Consider the following 18,800-nt stretch of genomic DNA (forward strand, 5'->3'; position numbering starts at 1 on the left):
AAGTTGAACATGGCCCATCTTACTGAACTCTTACTCAAATTTAACAGTAATGGTAAAAGGGAATGAGTAAGGTGCATGAAAGGCAATACAGAGCCAGGTAGAGAAAAGGATAGACCCACTTTCAGGCAGCACACAGAATCAAACCACCCCACAACTAATGTGCATGTAGTACGGGGGTCCTGCATCAGGGTAGTGCCACTTTAGACACTCAAATTACATTCTTTTATAATAAAAAAAACACATGTTATGCCAGTTTGAACGCTTCTACATTACTACATGGAGTTAGATGTTATTATCACAAGTGCAACAATCAATGACAAAGGTGCAGCAAACAGCAAAAGGCTGTAGCATCACATCTGAAGAAAAACAATAATTAAAGCCCAATAACAAAGTGCATTTTTAACTACCATTTGCTGGAACTTACTGTGTTTGATCTAAATACAAACGCCTCTACTGTTTCAGCTAAATATTTGAAGTATAAACACGTTTATTTCCAAGATAGCCAAAAATACACACAACTGAGAGAATTGGCCACAGTGTTTGGACAACATCCTGATGATCCTGGAGGGAATTCCCATGATGTCATTGAGAAACCAGGAGAGCTTCATTGCGAGTGTAACTTTACTCTCCGCTGTCAGATGTGTCCAGACTTGCGGGTTATCTCCTAGAGAGCGGATTGGATTACAGGGATTTCATGTGTTCACAGTGCAGTGAGTTGACCGTTGCGAGTCTGGCTACCTTTGCTCCTGCTGGTTTTGCTAGGATATCACCCTTACAGGAGAAACAAAGATTACGCTCAAATTCCCCCCACTGCTAAAGGGAATATTGGTCCAAAGAGAGCCACACACACGGAATTCACCCCCGAAGCTCTGCCCTTCATAAAAATGCTTGCAAAATATCTTATCAGGCCAAAAAGTTCATATAAATATACTGTATATCTTAGAATGAGGCTGAGCTGTACTAAAGCCCTGATAAGTGTATATACATCATAATGCTATCAACATGGTTAAGGTGTGTGTTTGTATGTCATTGACATGTGTGCAGGTCACGTAACACCACTGTTGTGACCTTTTTGCTGGTACGTGCAATGGAATATAATGAAAAAGGATGAAAGAAAACTGATTTAAAGGTGAGAAAAATGTTGGTGTAAATGAAGAATTCATGCATTTCCCAGTATAGGTAATAACCAGGGCCAAAGGGCAAAAATCTGTCCTTTGTTGTATATTTTTGTCCCTAAAATCTCAAATTAACAGGCCAAAGGATTGGAAGGAGGCACAAACAAGGTCCTAGAGAATTCCTTTAATATTTCCTTTATTTCCTACTCTAACCTGGAGATAAGAAGCTTCCCAGACTCTTATCTATCCAGCCTTGGCCTGCTGTAACTGCTACTTTTCCACCTCTGATTATTAACTTTGAGCTCGGATGGCAACCTTCAACATACCATAACGTCTTTAACTGTCCTTTCACCAAGTCAGAAATGCTATTGTTCACCTTCTGCCTCTTTGTTTACCACAGTGCTGTTTTCTATTAAAGAAAACATTAAATCAAAGAAAGAGATTGAAAAAAATTGAATGCAAGAAATGTGTAACAACTCATTTGAGGTTAATGGCATCTTTCTATCTCAAAGCAAGAGCTACATTAGAAAAAGCATGTGTGCACAAACACCCACATATAGATGTGTAATTTACCCGACTGACTTTGACTTTTAGCCAGCGGCTCACACAGGGCAACACACAACACAGACAGATTGATGCTGATACTCCTGAGAGGCGTGCGTGTGTGTGGGAGCATGAGGTAGAGTCAAATCCTCACTGCGTGGGGCAGATGATGAATAAATGCATTGAATAAATGCATAATAATGGCTTATTATTAAAGTGCATCCATCTATGCATACATAATGATTAGGAAATGATAGAAGGGTTCACCGCATACTGTAACTGACTGCAATCTATTTATCATTTATGTGTGTGTGTGTGTGTGTGTGTGTGTGTGTGTGTGTGTGTGTGTGTGTGTGTGTGCAACAAGCATGGATTTGGTTATTTGAGGTGGAGAGATGTAGAAAATGACAATTTATCAGTGACATACTAGACTTAACCAATGTCAAGATATTAATACCGATAGATATTATTGGCTAATTAGCTATTGTGTTATTTTTGTATAATCTTTCGCAAAGAGCTTCCTCGTTAATATAGATAGAACATCCTTCCTTATGACTTTTTAAATCAACAAAAATTGACAAATCTTTGAGTTTTTTTATATAAATAGATGAAATAATACTCATAGCTTATATATTGTTATTGCATTTTAGTTTCTCTCAAATGTCAGCCTCACAAATACAGTATAATAATAGCAGTATGTATAGGAACACATTGCTGTTATCAGAGTTATCAAAAGTTTCCACCTGCAAATCACCAAAACTGAGGCCTGCTGGGTAATAGTGGTCAAACGGCTGTAAGATTACTCTGGCACCTAATTGGGTTGTGCTTGTGCTAACAAGTGTCAGAGAAGATCAATGAAGCGCATCATCCACAACCACAATCACTACAACAGACACACACTCTCATGCACACACACACACACACACACACACAGCTCTGGCCCAGTGGGAGGCAGGTATTCTGGCCAATATTGAATGCTGGATAGCAGGAAGCAGAGATGTAAAGGACATCATAGTCAATCAAGTCAAACGAATCCACACACACACACACGCAGTGCCTCTATCTAGCTTTGAGTTCCAATGGCATCAATATTTCTCCATCCCTCATTTCTACCTGTTCCTTCAGTGGAATAATAATTAATCCTACAATGTGTGTGTTGGATTTACGCAAGTGGATTGATCAGTGATAAGCTTCTGAATATCCACTGGCCTGAGGTGTATCAAAGGTTCCTCGGATAAACGACCATCATTGAATACAGCCTCCAGTAACGATGCATCAGGATAATAAACACTTTTGCTAGATAAGAACAATCATCTGAACAAAAACCAAACATCGGAAATAGATCTGAATTTAATCTAAAATGAAATATCCTGTTTGATTCCCTGCACGTCTGTTTGTCTGCTGCTCCGCCTGCCACGACCTCGCATGAACCGCAGGCTGCACACATGACAACCTGATATAAAGAAGTGTCTCAACCAAGTTCAATGTTTGTATGATTGACAGCGCTGTGGGAGGGGCCAGGTGGGCAAAAAAAGGACCAAGATGAAGACTAACAACATGTATGCGGACCGCAGACACCTTTTTGGCCTCCGTTTATCAATGTTAAAGAGAAGCTTTTGATCTGCTGCCAAATAACCTTTGATAAAAGAAGTAAACACAGATTTATGAGCAGAAACGCACCCACACGTAGCTTTTTGTTCGATACGGATACTGGCAAAGAACACAATGAAATGCTAATGACCATAAAACGATAACGCTTCAGTGACTTTTGAAAGAATGTAGCAACTGTATGAAGATTGAAGATTCTGCACTGCACAAACACACGCACACACACACCTGGGAGCATATGATAAGCCAGATGTTTGGGCTCAAGTATTAATTTTAACTCTGGACAAACATAACATCCTTTATTTACTCCTATTACCACCTGAAAGAATCCCCAGATTGTTTAAATTCAACTGATGATCCTCCATGATGCATCTATTTTAACACAAAAAACACATTGGTCAACTTCTACTGAGTGAAAACAAGCCTGGAACGAGCCGATGACTGCCTGCGACACAGACACCGAGGACCACTGCGTGAAAACCCGATCACTGTGACGGTCTGCTACGTCTTGTGATTTCATTCTGTGTCAAATTGAAACATTGAGTGGAAAGATACTGTGATCGTGTGCAAGCGTGTGTAACTGCAGTGTGCCTCGATACTCAAATGAGGCAGGAGAAAGGAGCCGAGAGGAGAAATCCATGTGGAAGACACCATCTGAGACAACAAAAGTCGGTGAAAGACTCTCAGCAGAGTTCAGGACAGCAGCTGTTCACCGCAGAGTTCAACCCTCTGATGTGCCATGAAAACCACAAATCATCACATGCAAGGCTCCAGTTTGAGGAGCCTGTGTGTGTGTGTGTGTGTGTGTGTGTGTGTGTGTGTGTGTGTGTGTGTGTGTGTGTGTGTGTGTGTGTGTGTGTGTGTGTGTGTGTGTGTGTGTGTGTTCCTGCTTCAACAAACAAAGAAGCACCATTGGTTTGTGGTCTAGCAACTATCTCCGTTGCTTCCACTACAATACTTGTTGTCATGTCTTGTATATTTCTGTACAAAAACCAACACAAGCACTAATGCAATCTTCGGCTCCTCCATGTTTAGAGTCCGTGTTTTGGTGACTTCATCAGTGGAACTCCTATGTACTGCAGTAACATGTGGGATTAACCACCTTCCAATGTGAGCCTGAACTCATCACCCTCCATCATTTACAGGCACTGATACAGATATCTATGAATCAACTGTATTCCCTGCTTTATATAGAAACAGATTCAGGCCATAAACTATTGGATCATTGTAAACAAACCGACTAAACTCTAGCATACGTGAAACAGGGCTTACCTGTCCATTTCAAAAGGCATAAATTGCAATATTGATCAGGCCGACTTCAGCCAGCCGCTGGCGAGTTCTGCCGTCTGTAGCAGCTCATGAACCTGACAAAGTACATAAAACAAAACCACAGCAGGCACTAATGCACACAAAGATCAGGGCCAGCTCAGTTCTTTGGCACCAGAAAGGCAAATTAAATCTACAGAAAGTGATGGGAAAAATAGCGAGGAATGGGTATTTGTGGAGAACAATACTGTCCATTGTGTGTGTCCGCAGTTAAATCTGTAATATTGACATTGTTTCTTGCCCGCTCAGCCTTTTTGCTTGTGTGTTGTGGTGAGATATTAACGTTGTCTAATCAGTCAGCGCACAGCCATTACTGAATATCATACAGTGACCAATGTCCACATTCATATCAATGTATGTGTATGTGTATGTGTGTGTGTTCGTTCATGTTCATTAATCAGCAATGTACTTCCAAGGTTGCGGTAGTACAGATTGTGTTTGTCCTTCATATCACGGCTTGTGTTGTATCAACTAAAAGCGCGATCTAAGCAGTGTATCACATGGCGGTGCGATGCATGTGCGACAGAGTGAATGTGTGTGCTGCATCGCTTTGAGGGGGAGCTCCATCCTAAACCCCATTAGGTGGCAGAGGGTGCAGAACTGTTGAGGCTCAGCCCAACTTTTCAGGGAGATCGATGCCTGCGGACGCTCGGTGCTGCCTGCAGGACGTGGGTGGCCTGGCCCGTCGTGCGCCTCCGAGTAAGGCCCTGGCGGAGGGAAGAGGTAAGACGAGGAGGTACACGCCGGGATGGACGGAGGGGGGTTTGAACAAGCGAGGGAGGTAAAGGAGCGGGAGAGGAATGCTAAAAATAACATCTATTGATCCACCTTTAACGAGAATGTGGTGCAGCAAAGGAAAATGTGCTGCACCAATCTCAATCGAGCGTCCCGGGCAGCCCAGTCTGCATTTTTCAACAACTGCTGTTGTCATGGACTTTTCTCAAATGCAGATTTACACATGCAGTTTCTGTCTGAACACACACTTTCACAAGGCTCACACACACACACTCCTTTTCTTCGAACAAACACAAGCAAAGCCTAAATGCAGTGCTTCACATTGTTTTTGTGGACTCCCACCTGGATGAGGGAGATGAAATTGGTGAAGGATGGAGAAAGAAAAGGCAATTTGAGATGCCTCCTACACCATAATATCTATTCTGACACACACACACACACACACACACACACACATATATATATATATATCTATAAACTCAAGGAGCAAAACTGGCACCTACAGCTCTGCTCATGCTCTCATACTTTAAAAAAAAAGAGAAAAAAGACAGAAAAACACACACCCACCTGTGATGGAAATAAAATGGTGAAAGATTTGTGTTACAGAGTAAACACAGAAAGAGAGAGACACCAGATCAGAACGAGTGTGTGAAACGCAGTCGAGTCATGCAGACAAAACTACAGGCAAGATTCCACAACACTTTAACTTGCTGTGACTTGACCAATATTGGCCTTATTCTTATAAAGTATAGGCTTTTTGCCACTTGCGCACAAAACACCAACCGCAACAACACAGGGTGTTGAAGCAGCAGTTCCCCCACACCTACTCACACACAGACACACACCAGAATTGAATGCAGAGTTCTGTGTGACCGATGGAAACAATGATACTTTTATCGTACAGGAAGATCATGGGAGGATTTGATGTAAACTCTCCCATAAGCAGTGACATCACCCTGATTGGATGGATTAACACTTTACAATCAATTACATTTGAGCTCAAGAGTCCATCTATCAGCAGCTGCGGTCATATAATTCATCCTTTTGTCACCTTTTCATTCAGCATCTTTTCAAAAAGGTCATCCCCAGGTCAGGGTGGCATCAGGTGGCATTAACCGTCTTTGAGGCACAATGGCGCTCATTCTCCCACTGTGTGCTCTCTCCCGTGTGAAAATCAGGTGAGGGTGCATATCATCATCATCATCATTATCGTGCCTTCCACTATGCAGGTGTCACTGAAACACCAATGGGTGCCCATAACCCGAGTACCTGTAGTCTCTCTGTCATTATCGTTCAATTGTTTGATCGCTCTTTGCCTCCAAAATGGAAAAGAGAAGATTGCCGGGTGAATGGCTTCAATATCAATAAGGGAAGAGGAGAGGCTTCTTCCTCACACCAGCATACATGAACACACACTCAGATCATCTTTGCTTTAAAATATCCAAAGAAAGAAAAAAATAAATCCATTCCACTTTATTGAACTGCTAAATCTGCACTGTCTCACTGGAAATTCCCAATTTGAAACAAATGAGATGCATTTGTCGCCTTGGGATCTCTGCCTTCTATAAAGCAAATTGAAGCAGAGATGGGGATACCGGGGTGGAAGATAATGGAGACACTGCTGTTGATATTTCAGAAAGCTGAATCGCGCTTGTTCAATGCGATTGTGCGAGGGAATAAACAGGTTCAACAACTGGGATTTAGTATTTGAAATTACTCCAAGAGTCTTAGACGCGAGATAACAGATCTCGGAAGAACGAGGAAATAGAACAAACTTTTTTTTTTACACCGTTTTGAATGAAAACAATGGCATGTTCGCTTTGACCCCGGCAGTCAATCATATCCGGGTAACATGACATCACACACAGGCTGCCGGTGTGAGCCAAACACGTCAGAGATGGTGTCTTACAGCGTCAGGCAGGTTGGAGACTTTTGCTTTGTGACCACTTCACTTATCAGTTTACTATCACGTACTGGCTGCACTCATTTGCAGCGTCTCATGACTGGACATCTTCTACCTCCTGTAACCACTGAACTTTTTGGGGGGAATTTGGCACCGCAAACTGGACTAATGAGTAATGATTAAATAGATGGATTCAAGAGGGGGGGTGGTATAAAGAACTTACATAGTCTGCTTTGCTGAGACACGTGGGAGTTAAAGGATGGAGGTTAAGATGAGCTAAACGTTGTGGAAAAGTGCTGCCATTTCTGAGGCCTTTACACCCAGAAAACAATGAAACAGATTGGGGTTGGTTTGTTGAATATATGACAACTTGGAACTCACATAATAATGAAATAAAATTACAGGAGAAAAAAAGGATAATAGTAGTAGTGGCTCTAATAAAGACGGATTTGTTCTAATGCGCAATAAGAATATGAACAAGGGATTCCCTGAAGGCCTAGCTCCTACTGTATTATCAAAATGAACAAGATCAACATCTAATTTTTCTTTTAATGCATTCTTTCCAAGCCGAAACTAAAATAAGGCAAAACAACAGCAGATCCCCGCACACGTAGCTGGTGCAACTTTTCACAGACGCACCAGCTGCTTCTGTGTTGGTTGTCGTTATTGTTGGCTTATACCCTAACTTTAATAACTTTTGACGTAAGGACTGGACCCTGAAACGGGATGAAAAAGCTTTCCGGTCTGTGAAAAATCAATATTCTTGCCTCAGACAACGTTAGGGGGTCTGAGCAATCCTAGCGCTTGAATGCAACACCAAAGATACTAAAAAAAAAAAAAAATACAGTTAGAAGGGCTGATACCAGCATTCAACCAGATAGAAAAAGCCAACAACTGCCCCCTATCAGTTTGTTTTGTTCACTTCTACGTCACCTCTTTGGGCCACAAACAAAATGTCCTTGCGCGGAAATTGAGGCTTTTGGAAAATGTATGAATAGGCAGATGATAAGATTGATAAGAGAAGAAAGGATTCATAGAGTAAGGGAGGAATGTCCTGAATGAGACGGGTCAGAGGGGGGAAAAGGCAAGAAGCAAAAAGCAGTGGGTGAGGAGGGAAAAGGAAAAGATTGATGGATGAAAGGTGGATCACATTCAGAGAAAACCAGTTAACAATCCAGTCACACACTAGCACCGCAAATGGGGGCCGCATGGGCAGACCTTTAAACAAAGCCTAGGAGTGTGTGTATGTGTGTGTGTGTGTATATATATGCGTGTGTGTGCTGTACGGGTTTCTTTTGATGGTGTAAGTTGGAGTTTATGTCTGCATGTGTGTCCAAATCCCTTAAGGGCGCAATGTGCCCTCCCCGTGTTTTTTGTGTTTGTGTGTGTGTACACGTGTATGGAGGCTGAGCGCATGTTGTGGTTAGAGTGCAACGGGGCGTTCAAAGGCACACAGTCGTTCTCCCAGGGGGAAAGAATGTGGCGGAATCTGTTGCATCCATGGGGAAACAGAAAACAACAAGAAAACAAAAGCACATCTTTGCTCTGATGTTGGAGGAAAACACGAGATGCCAGACGTTTCAGACGAGAACCGTGTCTGACACTTTGAATTGTGATGTAACATTAGTAAGAACGTTGCCATATGCTGATGTTTTATTGTCATCACTGGAAAATAGAACAAAATTAGGGGTTAAATCTCTACAACACTTACCACATCTCAGCACAATCACCTTCAGTCAATCAGGAGTCACACAAACAAATGTAACAGATAACTGTGTGTTGATGTGCGTGTTCTCTCTCTCTCAACTGCCATGGTGTAAGAGCCCAGCCGTTAAAATGAGCAGGCCAACTCCTGAACTTAATCTCTCCTATTCTCCCCCTGCTGTCACATCACACAACCCATCTATTGAACATGCACGCACACACACACACAAATACTATTACAATCCTGAAAGAGCTACAGACAAGACAGAGACTCATCTTTGGTCTCAATCTTAAAAGGAGTTCATTGACTTGAAGAGATTGGTCAGTATGTCGTTAAGACAGATGGAGGCGTGCGTGTGCGTGTGTGTGTGGCGCTCTCAAATGTTTTCAAACCCCGCAATGTGAAAAAATTTAGCAAGTTGTTGAATTCAAAAAGCTCATTTCCACTTACGTTTCAGGAACAATGTGTATTTGTGCAGGATGTCAATGTTTGTGCAGGCAGTAACATAATCTCTTCCCATCTACATGCTGGCTGGAATTGTAACAGAATAAAGTCAAGTGGCCTGTACTGATATCTGAGGTCCTGCAGGTTGTGTTGTTTTAATGTTCGACAACAGGTTAAAAAGACTTCAAAAGATTTTGTGATAAAATAATGCTGACAAAGTCCAGACTGGGCCGCATAGTAGAAGGCAAGGTGGCACGTGTGACGGGGACACACACACACACACACACACACACACACACACACACACACACACACACACACACACACACACACACACACACACACACACACACACACACACACACACACACACACACACACACACACACACACACACACACACACACACACACACACACACACACACACACACACACACACACACACACACACACACACACACACACACACACACACACACACAACTAAGAATGAGAGGTGGGTTTGTAATTAAAACCCTGCGCTCTGATTGGTTGCTGGAGGTTTCATTAGCAGCAGTTGAGCTCTCTTCATTACAAGCCCAAGACAAGCAGCATGAGTCATTATGCCGGAGCTTAGTGCAGAGCCCACCCGTCTCTTTCTACGCCGACTGCATGTTAAATGAACATCTCACACTCGCTCACGAAAGGCCCACTGTGCAACACACAACATTGTGCTCTGTAATGATGCTGATACCAGCTGCTGGGTGCATCAATGCAGCTCCCCTCACTGTTCAGCTAAGAGACCAATTTGCTGTTGTTGGCAAAAAAAAAAAAACAAATGCAGCAGCACTGATCGCCTCCATCGGTGGATTAAAACCGCCAACCCTCGGTTTCATTTCACTCCATCAACGGTAAACTAACTGCGCAATTAGAAGGCAGGCAGGCGAGGATTTGACGTAATGTTATTCCAGGCTGATAAACTGCAGACGTGGCTGGAGATCCTGGTGTCCGACCATTCACAAACAACTTCCATACCCAGGACGTACAGTAACTGATTAAATTCCTAAACCATAGTAGATCATATCTTCAAAGCCGTCAACAGCATCTTACGAGAATCATAATGTTCCCCTTGTGATGCTTGATAAGATAGCGACAGACATTCGGCAGTGTGGAGCCCGACGCTGACAGCAGATAAGAGCACATCGTCAAGTCACAACATGATTAGACTTGATGCGGATCTCGTAAGAGTCTCAAGATGAACTGCTGACTAGGATCTGTAGAGGTAAAGCAGAGGAGTCGCCCTCACACCATTTCCCTTTTCCGACAAACCTCTGCGTGACGACTTCAGAGGGAATTTAATCCTGAATCCTCCCAAAGCTGAGATTCATCCATATAAGGCCACACATACGGTATGTGACATTATGACATATAGCTTTTTGGAAGGTTGAACTAGAGGTGGAGCAAAAAAGTCTCCTAACGAGTCCTTTTAGAGGGAGCAGTCTCAGCAAACAGAACTAGCTAACTTTGAACTAAAAGACACATTTAGGACACATTCTTCTGTGCATAATATGAAGCAATAAGCAGCTTTTGAGTCCATGATTTGACAGGCATTGGAATTAGGACATCTTGCCGGCACTTGTTTGATGTTCTTGCCCCGATGTGCCTCGTATCTTCCCGAGTGAACCCAAACTGACTTTCTAGAGCGCCTCCCTTTAGTCTGGCATCTGCTACAGTGGGACTTAAAAGTGATATGCGGCGAAGACTACATGAAACAAGACGATATGGTACATTTTGTTATGTTCCTAGATTACATTTTCAAACTCAGATAGAGTTACCGTGAGACGATTGCCAATTCTCTCACTTTCATGTCTGAATTACGGACAGAAATCAATCCCAGAGCCACTGACCAAAGAGCCCTGATCCCTGGTGTTTCAGAGATTTGTATCGTGTTTTAATCAAATGTGTAAGTGTATGTGTGAAAACGTATTTCTGGGAAAGGATGACCTAATGTGTGATGCTGTGTACGTGTGTGAACTGTGTGGACAATGTGAGATACTATGCAATAAAGGCGGAAAGCATAGTTCAGCGCTTAGCTCATTTAAATGGAAATGCAGTTTCCTCTCAGACATTCGCCTTTGAAAGCTTTTGAAAGCAAATGACGTCTGTAATGTGGACACTGAGGTGCTGATGTGGGGTGCAGCAGTAAACACCCTCAACGGTAGGTGTACTCTGATGCTACTGGATGAGCCCCGGGGGAAAATATGTGATAAAATCTCCTGTAAAGCCACAAATAAAAAAAGGTATTAACTCGAGTCTTACATTCATTTAATGACGCAATGTAATCTAGAGTCAATGAGCTCAGAGAGAGTCCGACCCGGTTCTACCATCATTCAACACTCTTCTCCCATTCAAACACAAGACCTTCTGTCTGGCAAAAGCATTTAACCTTGACTAAAGTACATCTAAATACTTTGACTGTGCTGAACTTTTTGTATCATCACTCACACACACCACATCCAAAACTCTACCACTCTCCAAAACTCTACCACTCTCCACTACAGATCATTGCCTTCACCTCCATTATTGAACACATTCCATACACTACACTATACATTTCCCCCATAATCATAGCCACTCAGTCATATAGCAGCATTATTTTCTTTCTTCTCTTAGAATTCAAAACCTGTGCCAAGCATGAAGGACACAATGATTTCTGGGATGTGAAAACAAACAAACTGCACATCCTGTCACTTAAGGAAAGGGTTTGTTTTGTTTTTTTTCAATGCGCACTTTCAGAACCACTTCTTTCTGGAGGAGTGTGGACAGAATATCTTTTTTAATAAAATAAAAGGGAAGCTTGAGAGAGAGAGAAATGTAGCCTTGCCCAACTTTCACTACCCTTGCCACACGAAGCCAATTGCTGTGCATCTCTACCTCCTTCACACTCTCCGACTAACGTGTGGGATGAAGCGTACTGTGGCCTTAATGCTCCTGCCATGGCCCTTGACCAAGGCACGTGGCTCTAAACCTGAAGCTGATACCCTGGTGCCCCCTCCTACTAGTAAGGGGTTAAATGCATAAGACTAATTGCTATTTCATTGACTCTGGAGCTATTGGAGTGCAAAGCTATTAATCAGCACCATTGACTGTGATCCCTGAAGTGGCATCTACCTGCCGTACACCTCCCCCCCTTTGTGTGTAACAAAGTGAACGTTTCTTATTAAAGCATAGCTGCTTACTGCCTACTATAGAGAAGAGTGAGGTGGAATGGAAGGTTGGAATGGAAGGTTGATCAAGTATATCGGAATGAAAACATCAATAATTAAGAGTTTGATCTGTAGAGGAATTTCAAATATAACCAATACACAGGCTAGATAAGACATGGGATTAAAAACATCTTCCTCCTTTAAAACAACCTCGTTTATTGTTCTTCTTCTAGTGAAACAATACATTGACCATCATTGTGGCCCGTCTGACCCTGTGATCATTGCATATGCGCCCAGTTGGAACACAAACACTTTTTCTCTCAACCTACAAAACAGGTCAACCTTCATCTTATCATCAGCAGTGTTTGCCAAATTCAAAGTTACTATATTACCAACAATCACCTTTACTCATTGCCTTTAACTGAGTTTAGCTTTACGGTCCTGTGCTAATGTTTGAGTTTAGACCCTTAGAGCCGTCCACCTCTGAAGTTCCGCCTTAGGAAATCCATCACGGCTCTTTGGTAAACATAGAGTTGGTGACTTTGCGAAAGAGACAAATAAAAGGTTAAGCTTTTGTCAGAGGGAAGAACAAAAAAAAAAAGCGCTACAGGGTTTTGATTCTTATCTTCAGCTTTCACCAGCCTATTCACAGCTTAGGTCTGAACAAATGTTGCGCAAGAAGCCCTTTCTCCCTGCGAAAGGTGAGCGCGGACACACTGAAAGCGCAGGTCAAGTAGTTGTTGCCCTCCCGTCTCACAAAAGTAAAGATACTTCAGCCACAGAACCTGAAGAGATAAAGTGATAGTGAAGGAGACGAGATCAGACGTGGGGGGGGCTTTTACTGTGACATCCGTGGGACGTCAAACGAACAAGGCCACAGCTACATAAAGCCTATCAAAGAAGGGGAACGCTGGGTGAAAAACACTGCGTTACAAATTACCCTGTGTCACCGCAGGACAGATGGACAGAAACACACACACACACCCCCACACAAATAATTGCGTCTTCACACTACTCCACCCGACAGTTTCACTTCCCCGTTGCTTTGTGGAGTTGTTAGCCATATTAACACATTCCTAAATCATAAACCACAAGTCCTGTTGACAGGAAATGGGTCCAATCATAACTCTCATGGAACGGCGTACGTGCCAAAAGCTGTAAGTCACCGTAATCTCGCCGACCGTTTCAGATGCGGCGACAATTAGTCACGGCTGAGCAGCGTTCTAAAGCGTCACATCATCATACATGTTTTATATACTTTCTAGCCCGTGGCACAAGTGATATAGTTGCATGCAAATATCTGAAAAGTTGCTGATGTATTGTTTCAATAACTTTGGCAACATTGCTTCACGCCTAACATGGAGTCAGTGCAGGGGACTGGGAGCTCAGGGCAAAAATCACTTCTATGTTCTACATTTTTGCCCATGAAGTTTCAAATTTGGGGAGTGAGTTACTGGAAAACTGCAAATTAGACGGGCCAGAGTGAAGACAGCAACAATTGCAGTTCCTCAAATGTTGATACCCAGTGTGTTTAGCCAGCGAGGGCAAAACTTGCACCATTAAAAATTCATTATTTCCTACCATGTGTGCAACTCAGCATTGGTCTACATGGCACAATCTTTTATACATAGATCACAGATGATAAAGTCATAAAATTGAGAGTGTGTACACCCGGGATGCCCTGAGAGGAAGCCACATAAAACGTGATGATGTCCACCAGGAACTAGAGAGGCAGCACAGGTTTAATGATACAGGCAGAACATCGGGCAGTGAACGCGATGGAATGGTACTCGTACAAAATCACTGCAGTACTTCCACAGTCACCCTGCAAGTCTCAGAGACAATTAGCCTCGTCCGATAAACTGCTGTCCAGGACCGGGACGTGACCATCCTGGGCAGAGCCGTCGCCTCAGGTTCAAGGGATGAAGACCCCATTTATTCATTATTACCCACCTGCTGTCCAAGTAACTCATCAATCATGTGAGCAATGAATATTTTACTGCTGCAACTGCAGTCAGGCTGTGCGAGCGTAGCATCAGACTGACTGGGCATTGAGGAATTACAACATGATTAAAATTTGTCCGTCAGCCAGATCGGCGTAGTCCGGCAACTACGGTCATAAAGCCGACGCCGATGCAAAGACTGAGGAGGATGAAGGGACAGATACCGCGTGCTTTGGCTGTATATCTGTCCCTCCAGTCGCATTGGTTCACATTTGAAGTCTTTGTAAATCACCCAATAAAAATCTACCTTTGACCTTCACCACATTTAATGAGCTGATTGTTCTCTTCTCCAACTTTAGTGCTCGGCATAAAAATATCGACTACGACTTGTGTGCATTCAAAAGATTTGCATTAGCTTTGATAAAAGGAAAGGCAACGTGATATGACAGTATAACAGTCGCGTCAGCAGCTTTTAGGTTGTAAAAAAAAAAAAATCACAGCAAGTCTTCAGGCTTATCACTAATAAATAAAGGTGTGTGTTTAAAGGTACGATCAACATGTGGACTATATAGTGGATACTGTATAGCTCCATATTAATTGGTGCTGATCACTAGCAGCACAGCAATGAGTTGAGAATAGACCAGAAGTGGCCTGGCGCTGTCTTTACAAAACTGAATTGGTCAAATATAAATCATTGCAATGTAAAGACCACCCAGTACTGATCTGGACACAGATACTGATGGCAGTATCTGAGGTGAAATGTCTGCAGTAAATAAGGGAAGAAAAGAAAAACTTTTTTGTGTAAGGGGATCGATATCAAATTGCAAGAGAAAATATCACAATATTGATTTTGTGTCCTGCCTGTAATCTTTAACTCTCCTGGATTCAGTCAGGTACTGGTATTGAATATGTCCTAACAGGCAGACAATGCAATGCCTTTCTCTTCAGGGCTCCCCCAGATGCATTGAACAGATGAGGTCGACACATTTGAAGGACAGAACTGATGTATCAATTGTAGGGCCGCGGGATTCCGTAACACACAGGGCACCGCTCAGTTGTTTGGCTGTGGCACATTCATAAAGCCATAAGACCAGGACAAGTGGTCATTGATCACTGGTCAAATCTATCACAAGTCACCGCAGAATGTAAATTATGTTCTTTCCATTCACCATTTTCCAGTTGCTATTGCTATAAATCCAAAAAGAAATGTTCTTTTTTTTTTTACTTTCCCCAGTCTTCTCCAGGTGTTCCCGCTGTCAAATGCACCATCAGTTTTGACCTGGTCAAGACAAATGGGTGCTCAGGACCTGCACCGGAGCTGCGACACCTCATTCTGCAAAGGCGCCTTACTCCTGATTTTGCCAACATTTCTTCAGCTCGCCTTTCACTTTCTCTCACAGCTAAACTACAGTGGACCCTTTCAGCATCCACTGCCCACAACAAACCCACACAGCCACCATGACTGCCAATAACACACAAAGACACCATGTTACTACAACCCACGGCCTGGAGATGGGACACAAAGAAGAGAGAAGTCTATCACAGGTAACAGAGCCTAGCTTTGTGCTGTAGTTATTTTGATACAATTTCTAAATGTTACCATTTTTTATACGCGTTCACATTGTTATACATTTATTCATAACAGCATCCAAATATAGCAGGGAAGGGAAGAGAGCAAGCCAGCGGGCCAAGCACGAGACCACACCAGGGTGACGGAGAATCCAGCGCTGAATCAGCGGGTCGCGCATTGTGTAATCTCTCACAAAAACACATACACACAGGCACGCAAACACAGATTAGCAGCACACAGAGACCAGGGGGCGGGGGGGGTTGCTCTTTACAAAGACACTTTGTCAAGAAAAAGGAAACACAGGGCCAAAGTGTTACAGTAGTGGCTCAAATTTTAAAGCCTGACTGCCTCTAACTGGCTCCAGCGGCACTAAAACGAGTCTCTTCAAACCAGGGATCCTTAAGGTTTGACACAAGTCTTGCCAGGTAAAGTCTAACTACACACGCACACACACTCAAGTCACATACTCACACCATAATACATTTGCACTTGCAGTCCAATCTGCCCTCATCATTCCAAGTGGGACATTGGGGTTTAGAGAGGCACCATAATGAGTTTAATTACACCACGTTTATTTGCCCTCTTAATACCTTAAAGAATTCCCAGTGATTCCCAGTCATTGCTTTCTCATCTCATATCTCCTTGCAGTTCTACAATTCATTACTAAATACTCATTTCAAACCATCCTTCAATGGATCCCGAGGACAAAACTGTAGTGGTGATCCATGTTCGTCTAGGGGCCTGTAGATGTGAACACGTAAGAGAGGCCCCTGCTGTAAAAACAAGTCTAACATTCTCCAATGATCCCTTTAGCTGGACCTGTGCAAGGAATCAATTAAACCTGATAACTGACTGAGATGTGAGAGAAGTAAGAAGCCTTAGGCAACGGTTTGGCAGTACAGGTGACAAAGTCCAACCTCAAATTCAATTCCTGTTCACACTCAAGGCCCCAGCATTTGTAGAGTAATAAAGAATTTAGAATAATGGAAAATCCTGTTGTGGTGCTGGACATCAAAGCAGCTGTCAGACCCATCCAGTGTCAAAAACTCACTTATATCAAATATTTAAGTAAAATATGGAAGGAAAAAAGATGTGAAAACACAAATTGCTTTCTCACAAACATCCACACCTTGTCAAATGTGGCTTTAGGCAGTTTACAAAACATTAGCCGACAGTTTGTTGTCATTGTTTGCTAACATCTACTGTCATGTCATTGATGAAAAAAGCCAACCTAATTCTAAAAGGTCTTACCTAGTACAGAAATAGCAAAGTTTGTCAAATCTTGCACACCGAATTTTCAAGTACACGTTTTAATTTCAGAAAATGTCTTTGTATGTTAAAATATGTGTCTTGTGTGTAATGTGGAAGTCTTTGAATTAGCGTTCATATGTTTAGCACAAGAGTTTGGCGTGAACATTTTGACGTCCTAAAACATGTCTGACTGTACCGGGGGTCAAATCCAGATGTGGTGACTACCCCTTGCTACCTGAGCTGCTGCGCGGACATTATTCAGAAAAAACAGGCAATGTGGCGTTAAGTAGGAATAACAGATTCAAAACATACACGCGTACATTCAGAGCAACAAGCTAAACACTCGGCGGTGCTTCTAACCACACACAGCGGTGTAACATAGCTCAGGGTACGGACACTAGAAGTGTGCGGAACCCGAAAGCTTTCCGGGCCAAAATCATTTTCTGATATTCTCGTCTAATATCGACAAATACGCTAATGCCATTAAAAATTGCGGACAACTGCCGAAACACCGGGACACTTTCCTCAATTCGGCATAAACATACGACACTAAATCATGCTTATTTGTCGTAAATTCGCCTATTTCTTTCTAAATTTCTTCCACGCTTCTCGTTCACAAACAACCAGATGTGCACGTTTGACCGGTCAGTCAAGTCAGCCTGTAGCATGAAGTTGTGATTTTCTCAATGAAGTTCAGCCCAGTCACCAAAGTTCGCGTAAACAAATCAAACTTACCAAAGTTTGCTCATATTGCAGAGCACGCTGGTCCGAGACTCCCCCAGCCATGTCTCCGGCCGTCTCGACACCCGGCGACTTGATGAAGGCTTGGAAGTTACAGACGTAACCCGGTAGATAAACCTCTCAGCGGGCACAGTGATTAAAACATTTGGATCGATAAGAGTTCACAGTCGGAGTCCAGGCATGGACCTCCAGCCTGTGAATGCTTCCCAGGAGCACCTAGTTCCTTCATTTTATAGTCTCAAATCCCCGAGCAAGAGAGCCACACTCCGAGGCGGGACTTGTGTTAAAGTTGCATGGATCCACCCACCCGGCTGAGCATGTGTCAGTCTGCACAGAACACGCCGTGCTCGGCTTTTAAATGTCAATTATTCATGGAGCTGGCAGCTTCGGCCTGGATTCTTCCCGGATTCGTGTTGCGATCGTAAAGTGGTGTTTGTTTTGTTTGGTGTTGTTGGCTGTGTTTCTTCACACTCTCTGCAGATCAGTACGTAATAATTAAAAATAGATATATGATATAGGAAAAAAGTGATAGTTCCCCTGAGAATATTGGAATGTTCACAGATGTCACACAATTTGCTACTTTTGAGGCCCTGAAAACCTTCACAGCCTAATAAGACACATGGGCATGAGGAGGCTGGACAATGATGATGATGATGCATTATAACAAATTATGAAAAATCATGATTTATCTGGGCGAGCATCTACACATTGAATTAAACAGTGAGAGTT

The 18,800-nt window shown here is 42.9% G+C and overlaps 1 protein-coding gene across 2 annotated transcripts in view; it reads right to left on the minus strand.

The window, feature by feature from the left end:
- LOC142993647 (chloride channel protein 2-like) overlaps nt 1–18,371 on the minus strand; it is a 106,434-nt gene extending 88,063 nt beyond the window's left edge. For both annotated transcript variants that reach the window (XM_076144409.1, XM_076144410.1), the window contains exon 1: nt 18,066–18,371. In XM_076144409.1, coding sequence (XP_076000524.1) covers nt 18,066–18,116 — 51 coding nt within the window. In that variant the 5' untranslated portion in view covers nt 18,117–18,371. The remainder of the gene's footprint in view (nt 1–18,065) is intronic.
- Between the last annotated feature and the right edge of the window lie 429 nt (nt 18,372–18,800).

Source organism: Genypterus blacodes, unplaced genomic scaffold (genome assembly GCF_046128005.1).
Source record: "Genypterus blacodes isolate CSIRO-AG114 ecotype Tasmania unplaced genomic scaffold, CSIRO-AGI_Gbla_v1 ptg000003l_1, whole genome shotgun sequence".
NCBI classification, from domain to species: Eukaryota; Metazoa; Chordata; class Actinopteri; order Ophidiiformes; family Ophidiidae; genus Genypterus; species Genypterus blacodes.